General features: G+C 45.5%; 1 protein-coding gene across 1 annotated transcript; it reads left to right on the plus strand.

Annotated features, from left to right (window-relative positions):
• The first annotated feature begins 514 nt into the window (after positions 1-514).
• On the plus strand, positions 515-14,880 carry LOC115462775 (gonadotropin-releasing hormone II receptor-like). Its single transcript, XM_030192771.1, has 3 exons — positions 515-1,024; positions 9,585-9,786; positions 14,495-14,880. The coding sequence occupies exons 1-3, from the start codon at positions 515-517 to the stop codon at positions 14,878-14,880; spliced, it is 1,098 nt and encodes a 365-aa protein (XP_030048631.1).
• Positions 14,881-15,084: the final 204 nt, after the last annotated feature.

Raw genomic sequence — 15,084 nt, forward strand, 5'->3', positions numbered from 1 at the left:
AAGAGGTTCTACCTCTTTTGCACATTTCTTTGTTATTATTATTATTATTTGTAGCATTTGTATCCCACATTTTCCCACCTATTTTGCAGGCTCAATGTGGCTTACATTGTTCCACAGGTGGGCCTGGGTGGGCCAGGGCCCACCCATTTAGGGCTCAGGCCCACCCAAAAGTAGCACATGTTTAGCGGTAGCTGGTGGGGATCCCAAGCTTGGCCAGCTACTCTCCATGATACCGGCACCTGAGCATGCTCATTTTTCAGCGCATGCCTGCTGCAGACTGCCAAGGTGGAAAGAAATGTTTTCCCATCAGTTGAGATATTATTTTGGTGGTGGTGGTTGGGGGGGGGGAGGGAGAGAACACTTGGTGCCCACCCACTTCTTGCCTAGGCCCACCCAAAACCTGTTGTCTGGCTACGCCCCTGCTATAAGATCTACAGTTTGAGAACTTGTTATGAAGTGTTTTTTGGACACTGCTGAACAGGCCTAATGTTGTTCTTTATTGTTTCACTAGGCCATGACTGAAGCGCTGCCATTCCTGAATGAAACCCAAGAAAATACTCCAGTCACCAACCTGTCAGCTGTTACCTCTGGCCACCCCTGGATGCCGCCCACTTTTACGGCCACCGCCAGGGCCCGGGTCATTGTCACCTGCTGCCTGTTCCTGATTTCGGCCTGCAGCAACTCCGCGGTCCTGCTCAGCATCATTCGGAAGCACAGGAAATCCCACATCCGGGTTCTCATCCTGAGCCTCACCGTGGCCGACCTGCTGGTCACATGCCTGGTGATGCCACTCGATGCGGTGTGGAACGTGACCGTTCAGTGGTACGCAGGAGAACTCTTATGCAAGTTCCTCAACTTCTTCAAACTTTTTGCCATGTACGCGGCAGCCCTGGTGCTGGTGGTTATCAGCTTGGATCGGCACTCTGCCATTCTTTATCCTTTCAGCTTTACCAACGCCAGTCAGCGAAACCGGCTCATGCTGTGCGTGGCCTGGTTTCTGAGCTTCCTCCTGGCATCTCCTCAGGTGAGTGCAGGGGCCACAGGAAAACGGTTTCTCTTTGCAGGGGAGAGTAAGATCTGCAAGGGGCTGGACACTCCAGATGAAAGAAAAAATAAGGAGTGACCTAGGAAAACATGGCAGCTAAGATTCAATGCAAAAAATATACACATGTATTCAGAAACCCAATAGGGCAGTGCACGATGAAGGGAAGAAGGTCAAATATGCAGCAAACAGGAGGGCGAATTAAAGGAGCCATAAGAACAGGTACCTCCACTGGACTTACTTTCTTCATCTTCTTCTGTATCTACTGACCCATTGGTCATCCTTCAATAAAGTCCTTGACTTCACTAGGGCAAAACTTCTGTCTTCCTCCATGCCCACTACTTGTCCTTTAGACCTCATTCCATCTACTTGGATCCACACTCTTTCCCCAGGGCGTCTCCCCTTGTTGGGTTCTATCCTCAAACTTAGCTTCTCAACTGGCAAAGTTCCTCTCTCTTGGAAACATGTTCTTGTCTACCCCATCGTTACAATTACAAACCAATTTCCAATCTGTCTTTTCTGTCCTAAGTGATAGAAAGAACAGTCTTCAGTCAACTTCTTCAATATCCAGAGAAAAATAACACCATCCTCATCGATCCAGATTTCATCCTGGACACTGCACTGAGACCTTTCTAACTCCAGTTCTCAGTGTGCGTCATTCAATTCTCGACAGTGGCAGAATTACCCTAACAATCTTGCTCAATCTGCCTTTGATCTCATAGACCGTTCTCTTCTTATGCACAGACTCTCTGGTATCAGCTCTGGTACAGTCTCCCTCCATTCCTCCTCATCTTCAATCTATTGTCTCCCTGCGATGTCCCCCAAGGTTCTGTTCTTGTGCACCTCCTTTTCAATATTTTCATTAGCCATTTGCCACTGTCATTCAAGACCAAGGTATTTCCACACAAATGATCTTCTTCTTCTTGTTGTACTACACTCTGTCAACCCAGATTTCACCAAAATGGCCTCCTTTTCCTCTTACTTTTATTTACTTTCCTTACAAAAAGGTTTGTTGCCCTTACAATAGCTCCTTTCAGTTTTGCCCACTGCTGTCCAACTTCTTCCAGATGTTCCCATCCAAACCACAATTCCTTGAGGTAATCCTCCATCTGAATAGTTTCTTTGAAGTCTAGAACCTTCACTTTTGAATGAACCCTCTCCACACCTATCTTAATATTAAATCACACCATCTGGTGATCACTGGATGCCAGATGATCACCTACTGTAACAAGTGCAAAGTGATGCATGTGGGAAAGAGGAACCCGAATTATAGCTACGTCATGCAAGGTTCCACGTTAGGAGTCACGGACCAAGAAAGGGATCTAGGTGTCGTCGTTGATGATACATTGAAACCTTCTGCTCAGTGTGCTGCTGCGGCTAAGAAAGCAAATAGAATGTTAGATATTATTAAGAAAGGAATGGAAAACAAAAGTGAGGATGTTATAATGCCTTTGTATCACTCCATGGTGCGACCACACCTCAAATATTGTGTTCAATTCTGGTCGCCGCATCTCAAAAAAAGATATAGTGGAATTAGAAAAGGTGCAGAGAAGAGTGACAAAAATGATAACGGGGATGAGACAACTTCCCTATGAGGAAAGGCTAAAGCGGCTAGGGCTCTTCATCTTGGAGAAAAGGCGGCTCAGGGAGAGATATGATAGAGGTCTATAAAATAATGAGTGGAGTTGAACGGGTAGATGTGAAGCGTTTGTTCACGCTTTCCAAAAAAACTAGGACTAGGGGGCATGCGATGAAGCTACAATGTAGTAAATTTAAAACGAATCGGAGAAAATGTTTCTTCACTCAACATGTAATTAAACTCTGGAATTCGTTGCCAGAGAATGTGGTAAAGGCGGTTAGCTTAGCGGAGTTTTAAAAAAGCTTTGGACAGCTTCCTAAAGGAAAAGTCCATAGACCGTTATTAAATGGACGGGGAAAATCCACTATTTCTGGGATAAGCAGTATAAAACGTTTTGTATTTTTTGGGATCTTGCCAGGTATTTGTGACCTGGATTGGCCACTGTTGGAAACAGGATGTTGGGCTTGATGGACCTTTGGTCTTTCCCAGTATGGCAATACCTATGTACTTATCAGAAACAACCCTCCCCATTACTAAGCACTAAGTCCAGTATGGCCCCATCCTGTGTGGGTTCCATTACCAATTGCTGGAATTGTTTTCCCTTAGAGAATCCAGGCCCCCCTGCTTCCAAAAGACCTTACAATAAGGATACCCCAGTCAACATCTGGCATATTAAAATCACCTATTACTAGTACTTCCCCTTTCACAGCTATATTTTGAATGTCTTCAGTTAAATCTCTGTCCATTTCTTCTGACTGTGAAGGGGGCCTGTATATCACACCAATGTAAGTACATTTGCTATTCCCTGTTTCCAGATTGACCCACAGGGCCTCTTCCTTACCCTTGAGGTCCTACAGTTGTGTGGCTTTAATATTATCTTTAACGTATAATGCCACTCCCCCTCCCTTTATAGCCTGGTATAACTATGTCCCAGTCATAGTTCTTAGTGAACTATATCTCTGTGTTCGCCACTAAATCCAAATCAGCCTCTTCCATCACAGTCCCAAGATCTAAAATCTTATTTCCCATACTTCGGGCATTAGTATATACTGCTTTCCAGATGTTGCCCCTTTTTCCCATTTGCGTAGAGGTATTTAATGCTTATGAGCCCATACGCCAGGCCCCCTCCCTGTCCATCTTCAAATCCTTACTCAAAGCCCACCTCTTCAATGTTGCCTTCGGCACCTAACCACTACACTCCTATTCAGGAAATCTAGACTGCTCCAACTCGACATTTCGCCCATTAGATTGTAAGCTCTTTTGAGCAGGGACTGTCCTTTTTTGTTAAACTGTACAGCGCTGCGTAACCCTAGTAGCGCTCTAGAAATGTTAAATAGTAGTAGTAGTAGTAGTACTTACCTGGAGGCTTTGATCACCCTACCCCAACGATTCTAGTTTACTTCCGTCTTCAGTAGGTTAGGGCTTCTGAAAGCACTTCTTCCCTTCTTTCAAAATTATTTATGTTTAAAATTCTCATTTCCTGAACAGATCCAATGGAAAACTCTGGTATTCAAAACATCGAGAATGGGAGAGAGACTTATCTTTTAATCGGACAATCCCAGCGGGAGCCCGCTTCACTACTGCTTCATCAGGGGAAGCCCTCAATTGTCCAATTAAAAGATACGTCTCTCTCCCACGCTCATTGTTTTGATTATAAGGGGTTTTCAATTGGATCTGTTCAGGAAATGAGAACTTTTAATTTTGAAGACAAATAAAGAGAAAAAAAATATATATAATCAATACGGAGGTTTTTGAGCCGATGATTGAATGCAGCTGAGCAGAGATCAAAACTGCTATGAAAATGAGCTCATTTATATTAAAATGAGCATAGACATTTCCAAGCAATTCCAAGAAAGGAGCGCCTACGAGGACGACTTTTCGGTGGAGCAGTCTGCTAGTATTTTTTAATAGTATTGGCACATGTGTGGGCAAGTCACTTAACCTTCCTTTGCCCCAGGTACAAAAAACACCTGAGATTGTGAGCCCACTAGGGACAGAGAAAGTATCTGCGCATAATGTGTACCGCACTGCGTATGTCTAGTAGTGCTAGAGAAATAAGAGCATAAGAACATAAGAGTAGCCATACTGGGTCAGACCAGTGGTCCATCTAGCCCAGTATTCTGTTTTCCAAACAGTGGCCAAGCCAGGTCACAAGTACCTGGTAGAAACCCAAATCGTGGCAACATTCGATGTAGAACCCCAAAGAATAGCAAGATTCTGGAATCCTAAAGAGTGACGAGATTCCATGCAAAATCTCAAAGAGCAGCAACATTCCATGTATAACCCCAAAGAATAGCAACATTCTGGAATCCTAAAGAGTGATGAGATTCCATGCAAAATCTCAAAGAGTAGCAACATTCCATGTAGAACCCCAAAGAATAGCAAGATTCTGGAATCCTAAAGAGTGACAAGATTCCATGTAGAACCCCAAAGAATAGCAAGATTCTGGAATCTTAAAGAGTGACGAGATTCTATGCAAAATCTCAAAGAGCAGCAACATTCTGGAATCCTAAAGAGTGACAAGATTCCATGCAGAATCTCAGAGTAGCAACATTCCAGGTAGAACCCCAAGAATAGCAAGATTCTGGAATCCTAAAGAGTGACAAGATTCCATGTAGAACCCCAAAGAACAGCAAGATACTGGAATCCTAAAGAGTGACAAGATTCCATGCAGAATCTCAAAGAGTAGCAACATTCCATGTAGAACCCCAAAGAATAGCAACATTCTGGAATCCTAAAGAGTGACAAGATTCCATGTAGAACCCCAAAGAACAGCAAGATTCTGGAATCCTAAAGAGTGACGAGATTCCATGCAAAATCTCAAAGAGCAGCAACATTCCATGTATAACCCCAAAGAATAGCAACATTCTGGAATCCTAAAGAGTGATGAGATTCCATGCAAAATCTCAAAGAGTAGCAACATTCCATGTAGAACCCCAAAGAATAGCAAGATTCTGGAATCCTAAAGAGTGACAAGATTCCATGTAGAACCCCAAAGAATAGCAAGATTCTGGAATCTTAAAGAGTGACGAGATTCCATGCAAAATCTCAAAGAGCAGCAACATTCTGGAATCCTAAAGAGTGACAAGATTCCATGCAGAATCTCAGAGTAGCAACATTCCAGGTAGAACCCCAAGAATAGCAAGATTCTGGAATCCTAAAGAGTGACAAGATTCCATGTAGAACCCCAAAGAATAGCAAGATTCCATGCACAATCTCAAAGAGTAGCAGCATTCCATGCTACAAATCCCAGATCAAGCAGTTGCTTCCCATGTCTGTCTCAATAGCAGACTGTGGACGTTTTGCTCCAGGAATTTGTCCAAACCTTTTTTAAACCCAGATACGCTAACTGCTGTTACAACATCCTCCGGCAAAGAGCTGAATGAAAAAAATATTACCTCCTGTTTGTTTTAAAAGTATTTCCATGTGACTTCCTCGAGTGTCCCCTAGTCTTTGTACTTTTGAAAGAAGTAAAAAATCGATTTACTTCTACTCATTCTACACCACTCAGCATTTTGTAGACCTCAATCATATCTCCCCTCATCCATCTGTTTTCCAAGCTGAAGAACCCTAACCTCTTTAGCCTTTACTCATATGAGGATTAGTAGTAGTAGTGTGGGAAAATATACCATGTCCATTTATTACATGTATGTGATCCACACATAACAGTAGTATAAAGAGGTATCATGGAACATTAAACAATGAAACAATCTTCCATGAACACCTGTGACACAGTTGTTGCTATTCTGCTTTTTTTTTTTCATGGGCACGCACAGAGCATCGACGCTTACAGTGAGACCGTTCTGCGCATATGGTAAGCGCTTTCTCTACCAAGCTTTCTGTGTATCTCAGTTGCATGCGATTTCCTTTGAGCATCGATCGCTGTTCCGTGCTCGGTTAGTTCAGTGGCGGGCTATACACATACGTGGATGTTAATGGCAACTTTTGAGCATCGTCCTCGCTGTTTGTTTTCTTACCACTGCACACTGAGCAGAGGTTTTCAACGTATAATCAACTTTCACACCTAGATCCTTTTCCTGGGCGGTGACTCCTAATATAGTAAATGACGGCAGATAAAGACCTGAACGGTCCATCCAGTCTGCCCAACAAGATAAACTCATTATGTGATACTTTATACCCGAGTTTGATTTGTCCTTTCCAGTCTCAGGGCACAGACCGTAGAAGTCTGCCTGGCACTCTTCTTGTACTTCTTGGAGTGGGCTAGTGGTTAGAGCACCGCTCTTGCAATCCAGAGGTGGCCAGTTCAAATCCCACTGCTGCTCCTTGTGATCTTTGGCAAGTCACTTAACCCTCCATTGCCTCAGGTACAAACTTAGATTGTGAGCCCTCCTGGGACAGAGAAATACCCAGTGTACCTGAATGTAACTCACCCTGAGCTACTACTGAAAAAGGTGTGAGAAAAATCTAAATAAATAAAAGTTCTGATGCTAACATCAAAGCCCCTTAAAATTTACACTCCAGCCCATTCCTATCTATTCAGTCACAATCTGGGCACAGACCATAGAAGTCTGCCCAGCTCCCATTTTGTGTTTCCCAATTACCAGCATCACCAGCATCACATAACTATATTTCGGGTTCCTCTTCCCTACATGCATCACTTTGCTGTTGCTCATATTATCTTATATCAGCAGCATCAGCATAGTAAAATTATAGAACCACACTAACTCAGCTCAAAATAACTGGATACATTTTCAAGGAAAGAGATTGGTGGTGTGATGATATAGCTACATAGCATGTTAACTAAGAAATACAAGTCCAGCAATTCTAAACTCAATGTGTAATTAAACTCTGGAATTTGTTGCCAGAGAATGTGGTAAAAGCAGTTAGCTTAGCAGGGTTTAAAAAGGTTTGGATAGCTTCTTAAAATAAAAGTCCATAATCCATTATTAATCAATCCTGTGGCACTCAAACTGGTGGGAAATATTTCTGTATCTTTCTGCCACATTTTCTTAGTCTCAGACTGCATTTCTATGCTGTTCTGGTGTTTTTCTCTTTTGTTTTGTTTTTTGTTACATTTGTACCCTGTGCTTTCCCACTCATGGCAGGCTCAATGCAGCTTACATGGGGCAATGGAGGGTTAAGTGACTTGCCCAGAGTCACAAGGAGCTGCCTGTGCCTGAAGTGGGAATCGAACTCAGTTCCCCAGGACCAGAGTCCACCACCCTAACCACTAGGCCACTCCTCCACTGTTGCTACTATTTGAGATTCTACATGGAATGTTGCTATGCAACATTCCATGTAGAAGTCGGCCCTTGCAGATCACCAATGTGGCCGCGCAGGCTTCTGCTTCTGTGAGTCTGACGTCCTGCACGTACGTCAGACTCACAGAAACAGAAGCCTGCGCAGCCTTCTACATGGAATGTTAATAGTGGAATAGCAACATTCCATGTAGAATCTCCAATAGTAACAACATTCCATGTAGAATCTCCAATAGTATCTATTTTATTTACATGGGGCAATGGAGGGTTAAGTGACTTGCCCAGAGTCACAAGCTGCCTGTGCCTGAAGTGGGAATGGAACTCAGTTCCTCAGTTCCCCAAGACCAAAGTCCACCACCCACCACTAGGCCACTCCTCCACTCACTACTATACCTGGTCTTCTGGCATTGAGCGTTTTATCAGTCCCAGTATAACAAGGCTTATGAACAGATCATCAGATGTGGTTCCAGGAAGGAATTTCTCAAGGCTGTAGAACTGGTTGCAGATGTGCACAGATTCTTTGCCTTCTCTTGAATGATTCTGGAGATCAGGTGTCTCAAGCTCTGGTGGTCCTCCATGGCTGCAGATTAGTTAGTTTCCAGGAGATCCCTAATGAATTTGCAATGAATAATTAAATGATTGATCTAAGTTCCTGTATTTCAATCCAGTCACTACAAATAATATACTTTAAATCAAGCAACTGCGTTTCCAATTTTGCATCAGTTTATTTCTTCTTGTGTGTCAAACACTATAATCATAGTATCTTAACCAGTGTTCTTTTATCTGCATTCACTCACTATGAAACCACATACATACAACACACATCAAAACTCATTTAGGTCTACTTTAGACCAAAGGTGATCACATGATTACTGGTCTCATTTGAAAAAATATCATCATGAACTGAGGTTCTTCAAAAGTGATAAGCGAGATTTACGTTAAGTGCCTTAGCAATTTTGAAAAGTCACAATATATAAAGTAGACCTAAATGAGTTTTGATGTGTGTTGTATGTATGTGGTTTCATAGTGAGTGAATGCAGATAAAAGAACACTGGTTAAGATACTATGATTATAGTGTTTGACACACAAGAAGAAATAAACTGATGTAAAATTGGAAATATAGTAACATAGTAGATGACGGCAGAAAAAGACCTGCAAGGTCCATCCAGTCTGCCCAACAAGATAACTCATATTTGCTACTTTTTGTGTATACCCTACTTTGATTTGTACCTGTGCTCTTCAGGGCACAGACCGTATAAGTCTGCCCAGCACTATCCCCGCCTCCCAACCACCAGTTGCTTGATTTAAAGTAATGAATTTGCAAGAGATATTCACATACAATGGAGGAAATGGACATGTAGATTTCTCTCTTACATAGTCATTAGGGATATCCTGAAAACCCAACTGGTATGTAGACCTCAAGGAGTGGCTTTGAGTGGAGGAGTGGCCTAATGGTTAGTGCAGCAGGCTTTGATCCTGACAACCTGGGTTCAATTCCCACTGTAGCTCCTCACGATATTGGGCAAGTCACCTAACCCTCCATTGCCCTAGATACCAAAACTCAAATGGTGAGCTGGGACAGAGAAAGTACCTGCATGTAATGTGTACGGCACTGCATACGTGTAGTAGCACTATAGAAATGATTATTAGTAGTAGAGAGCTGCTATGCAATCAGAAGAAGGTGGGACTTGATGGTCCCTTGATCTTCTTTCACCTCACAACTATGTCATTTTTCTCCCTACAGATTTTTATTTTCCGCTTGTACACCATCCCAAGTATGAATTTCACGCAATGCGTGACGCATGGGAGCTTCCCAGAGCACTGGCAGGAAACTGTCTATAACATGTTCACTTTCATGACGCTCTTCGTGACCCCGCTCTGTGTCATGGCTGTGTGCTATGTGCGAATCCTGTGGGAGATCAGTACACAAATCAAGGACAAGAAAGGTGAGAGCCCCTTTGCAAATGAAACGCCCTCAAGATTAATAATGCACAAAGAAGAGACACTGACGTCGTACTGGAATTTGGTACAAGCAGTGTTCCACTAAGCTGCTCAGGGGTCCTTCACCCATGTTCCAGCCAGCAGGGATGGCGCCTCAAAATCAAATTTTCAATTGCAAGGACAGGCAATTCCCCTGGGGATTTTGTAGACCCTGCCTGCCCCTTGCAATTAAAAATATGATTTAGAAGCACCATCCTCACCAGCAGGAACACAGAGGACACCCGCACAGCTTTGAGGGAGCATTGAAACAAAGTCAACATGGTCCACGCTGTTGCCCCACAATGGAGCTGTCAGGAGCCAACCCTTATGGCCTGTCACCCATGTGCTCAGTGGCACTGGCTATAACTTAAGAGCATAACAGTAGCCATACTGGGTCAGACCAGTGGTCCATATAGCCCAGTATCCTGTTTTCCAAACAGTGGCCAAGCCAGGTCACAAGTACCTGGCAGAAACCCAAATCGTGGCAACATTCCATGTAGAACCCCAAAGAATAGCAAGATTCTGGAATCCTAAAGAGTGGCAAGATTCCATGTAGAAACTCAATAGTAGCAACATTCCATGTAGAACCCCAAACAATAGCAAGATTCTAGAATCCTAAAGAGTGACAAGATTCCATGCAGAATCTCAAAGAGTAGCAGCATTCCATACTACAAATCCCAGGGCAAGCAGTTGCTTCCCATGTCTGTCTCAATAGCAGACTATGGACTTTTCCTTCAGGAATTTGTCCAGACCTTTTTTAAACCCAGGGGGGTCCAGGGCCAAATCTACCACAAGGCAAAGAATTATTTTAACCCAAAACAAGACTATTACATGCAGACAACAGCACATACGGATTAAATCTGCCCCTTTTAAACATCCCTCCACAAGTGAGCCACACTACCCTCACTGAACCTGTTCCCGGATGAGCTAAAACATCCCCCCCCCCCCCCCCCCCCCACTCCCTGTCCAGGTAACTTAATTCAAACAAAACTTTTGTGAGGACAAAATTACCTGGACATAATGGATGTGGGGCTGGAGGTTTGACAAGGGGGGGCCTAACTTTTACATATTTAGCAGGCTAGTGCCCTCTTGAGAACTATTCAGCCAGTAGCTTAACTGGGTGGCCCTGGGCCCACCCCAAATTGTGTCACCCTTGCTTTGTTTTTTTTTTTTAACATTTCTACCCTGCACTTTCCCACTCATGGCAGGCTCAATGCAGCTTACATGGGGCAATGGAGGGATAAGTGACTTGCCCAGAGTCACAAGGAGCTGCCTGTGCCTGAAGTGGGAATTGAACTCAGTTCCACAGGACCAGAGTCCACCACCCTAACCACTAGGCCACTCTTCCACTGTTGGAGATTCTACAAGGAATGTTGCTATTTCACTAGCAACATTCCAGGTAGAAGTCGGCCTTTGCAGATCACCAATGTGGCCGCACAGGCTTCTGCTTCTGTGAGTCTGACGTCCTGCACGACGTCAGACTCACAGAAACAGAAGCCTGTGCAGCCTTCTACATGGAATGTTGCTAGTGGAATAGCAACATTCCATGTAGAAATCTCCAATAGTGGCAACATTCCATGTAGAATCTCCAATAGTATCTATTTTATTTTTGTTACATTTGTACCCCACGCTTTCCCACTCATGGCAGGCTCAATGCAGCTTACACGGGGCAATGGAGGGTTAAGTGACTTGCCCAGAGTCACAAGGAGCTGCCTGTGCCTGAAGTGGGAATCGAACTCAGTTCCTCAGTACCAAAGTCAACCACCCTAACCACTAGGCCACTCCTCCACTGTTGCTACTATTTGAGATTCTACATAGTAACATAGTAACATAGTAGATGACAGTAGAAAAAGACCTGCATGGTCCATCCAGTCTGCCCAACAAGACAGCTCATGTGTGCTACTTTTTGTGTATACCTTACCTTGATTTGTACCTGTGCTCTTCAGGGCACAGACCGTATAAGTCTGCCCACCACTATCCCCACCTCCCAACCACCAGCCCCGCCTCCCACCACCGGCTCTGGCACAGATTGTATAAGTCTGCCCAGCACTATCCCCGCCTCCCAACCGGCTCTAACACAGACCATATAAGTCTGCCCAGCACTATCCCCGGAATGTTGCTATTCCACTAGCAACATTCCATGTAGAAGTCGACCCTTGCAGATCACCAATGTGGCCGCGCAGGCTTCTGCGAGTCTGACATCCTGCACGTACGTGCAGGACGTCAGACTCACAGAAACAGAAGCCTGCGCAGCCTTCTACATGGAATGTTGCTATTGGAATAGCAACATTCCATGTAGAATCTCCCATAGTAGCAACATTCCATGTAGAATCTCCAATAGTATCTATTTTATTTTTGTTACATTTGTACCCTGCGCTTTCCCACTCATGGCAGGCTCAATGCGGCTTACATGGGGCAATGGAGGGTTAAGTGACTTGCCCAGAGTCACAAGGAGCTGCCTGTGCCTGAAGTGGGAATCAAACTCAGTTCCTCAGGACCAAAGTCCACCACCCTAACCACTAGGCCACTCCTCCACTTTGGCTGACAGGAATCCTCAAGCCCCAGCTAAAGGTCCTCCACCAGCAGCCAGAACATTCTACTATGCTTGTGCCAGTCCCTTGCACGTGCTTGGTTTTCACGCATGTGCAAAAAGTGAGCATGCACGGGGGGGGGGGGGGGGGGGTAGGGGGAGCTGCTTTTTGACAGTGCCACCAACTGCTGAGCAGAGGAGTATTCTGGCTGGAGGAGGACTTGTTCAGCTGGTGGGGCTCAGGGATCCCCACCAGTTCAGGTATTTATAATTTCAGCTGGGATCATTGGGAAGGGGGCCCGGGGGGGGGGGGGAATTTGTGCCCACTCACTTTGGGCTCAGGCCCACCTAAAATTGTACATCTGGCTACACCACTGCAAGATCCAACTAAGCTTGTGCAAATAAATTGGTGCACATAAAGTCCGAATCTATCGTTACCTGCCAACCCCACTGAATATCCAGATCAAGAAACCCAGATAACGTTACTGATCTTACTCAGTGAGTGTTTGAATATGAGCCTCATGGAAAGCAAGTCCTCCATAGCACAGAAATCCCAAAGCCAGTGCAAAGCTCTCCTCAGATTGCCCCTAGTTCAGACCAGTGTGTTTTTTCTAGTGGAAAAGGTGCCGGTACTCAAATGCCAGGCCACTCTGCAGGAGTGGGGTGATCACCGAGGGACCCACCTCACGATAGCCAGGCCCCCTGCAACCAGTCACAGAATCTATGACAAGGCAGAATTGTTGTGTAGAGCCTGAGCTCTTTCATTAAAACTTGGGGACCATGGGTCAATTTTAGCAGACAATGGAAAAGGTGCCGGTACTCAGTACCCCCAAGTACCCCCTCAAGAAAAGCCCTGCTAAAGAGTGACAAGATTCCATGCGGACTTTCAAAGAGTAGCAACATTCCATATAGAACCCCAAAGAATAGCAAGATTCTAGAATCCTAAAGAACAGTATGTTTTTTCTAGCAAAAAAAGTGCTGGTACTCAAATGCCAGGCCACCCTTCAGGGGTGGGGTGATCACCGAGGGATCCACCCCATAATAGCCAGGCCCCCTGCAACCAGTCCCAGAATCTATGACAAGGCAGAATTGTTGTGTAGAGCCTGAGCTCTTTCATTAAAACTTGGGGACCGTGGGTCAATTTTAGCAGACCATGGAAAAGCTGCCTGTACTCAGTACCCCCGAGTACCCCCTCAAAGCCCTGGTTCAGACTCTCCTAGTAATGGGAGACTCCCTGTGCCAGTACAAGGAAGGAGACTCCCTGCCATTGTCCTGATAAAATCTTCCTGGGACAGTAGCATAGGTCTGGCACATTCTACTTCCTGGTACTCGTAGTGAGGACCATCATGGGTGGCTCAAGGCAATCTGCAGCCTGAGGCAGGGGCTCAGCTGTTGCCACCCTCCCTGTCTGACCGCCTGCCGCCCAGTGGCGTAGCCACAGGTGGGCTTGGGTGGGCCAGGGCCCACCCATTTATGGCTCAGTCCCACCCAACAGTAGCACATGTTTAGTGGTAACTGGTGGGAATCCCAAGCTCCGCCAGCTAAAGATTTCCCCCTGATGGTAACAAAAACGCTATTCTCCACAACCCCGGCACCTGCACATGCTCAGTTTTCAGTGCATTCCTGCTGCCAAGGTGGAAAGAAGCGTTTTCCCACCAGCTGAGATTTTTTTTTTTTGGGGGGGGGGGGAGGAGAACACTTGGTGCCCACCCAATTCTTGCCCAGGCCCACCCAAAATCTGTTGTCTGGCTACGCCCCTGCTGTCGCCTCCTCCTCTTCCCAGCCCTGCAGCAGCAATAAGCTGAACGATAAAACACGGGCCTCTGAGCCCTTTTCGCACTTCTGAGGCCCTGCCGGTCAGCCCCCATGACCTGAAAGTATACATCATAGGGGGCGTGACCAACGGGCCTCTGAGACATGAATGTGGGGAGAGGCGGTGGCTGAAAGGCAAACATTAGAGAGTTCTTGCTAGCCCAGAATGAAGTGAGGAAGTTACAGCTGGAGTACTTCACGCTGCTCCAAAAATTCTGCCGCCTGAAGTGACCACCTCACTTTGCCTAGTGAAAGGGCCGCCCCTGGGGACCATCACAGGACAGCACAAGTTGCCATGGGCCACTCACCACCTTACTTTTCATTTTTGCCAGGTCTTGCAAGAAGCAAAAACGAACACATCTCCAAGGCAAGAATGAAAACTCTGAAAATGACCCTGGTGATCGTGGTCTCGTTCATCGTGTGCTGGACTCCTTATTACCTCCTGGGCCTGTGGTACTGGTTCCAGCCGGAGATGATCCAGCAGACCCCCGAGTACATCCACCACAGTCTGTTCCTTTTCGGTTTGCTGCACACTTGCTCTGACCCCTTGATCTATGGGCTGTACACGCCCTCCTTTTGGGAAGACGTGACCGCATGCTTCCGGAAGATGGGCGCTGTGAACAAGGGGCGTCACCCTGCTGACAAACATTTTTCGGGCTCAGAGCTCAACGTAAAAGATTTGGCTTCAAGTGGGACGGTCATTCAAACGGTCTTTTAGATCGGCAAAGACACAGGAGTTGAAATGCTGTGTGAGGGGATTTGGATAGAAGTTTTACTTGATGATTTGAATTCCGTTTTCACATCCTCGGCTCTTCTGCTATCCTTAATCACAAAAGCCACAAGACTTCATGTACTGTAATGCACTGGGTTCCGAGCCGAAGGCCCTGAAGCGGTTTCCCCATATGTGTTGCCTGTTGCTACA

This window comes from Microcaecilia unicolor, chromosome 1 (genome assembly GCF_901765095.1).
Source record: "Microcaecilia unicolor chromosome 1, aMicUni1.1, whole genome shotgun sequence".
Classification (NCBI taxonomy): domain Eukaryota; kingdom Metazoa; phylum Chordata; class Amphibia; order Gymnophiona; family Siphonopidae; genus Microcaecilia; species Microcaecilia unicolor.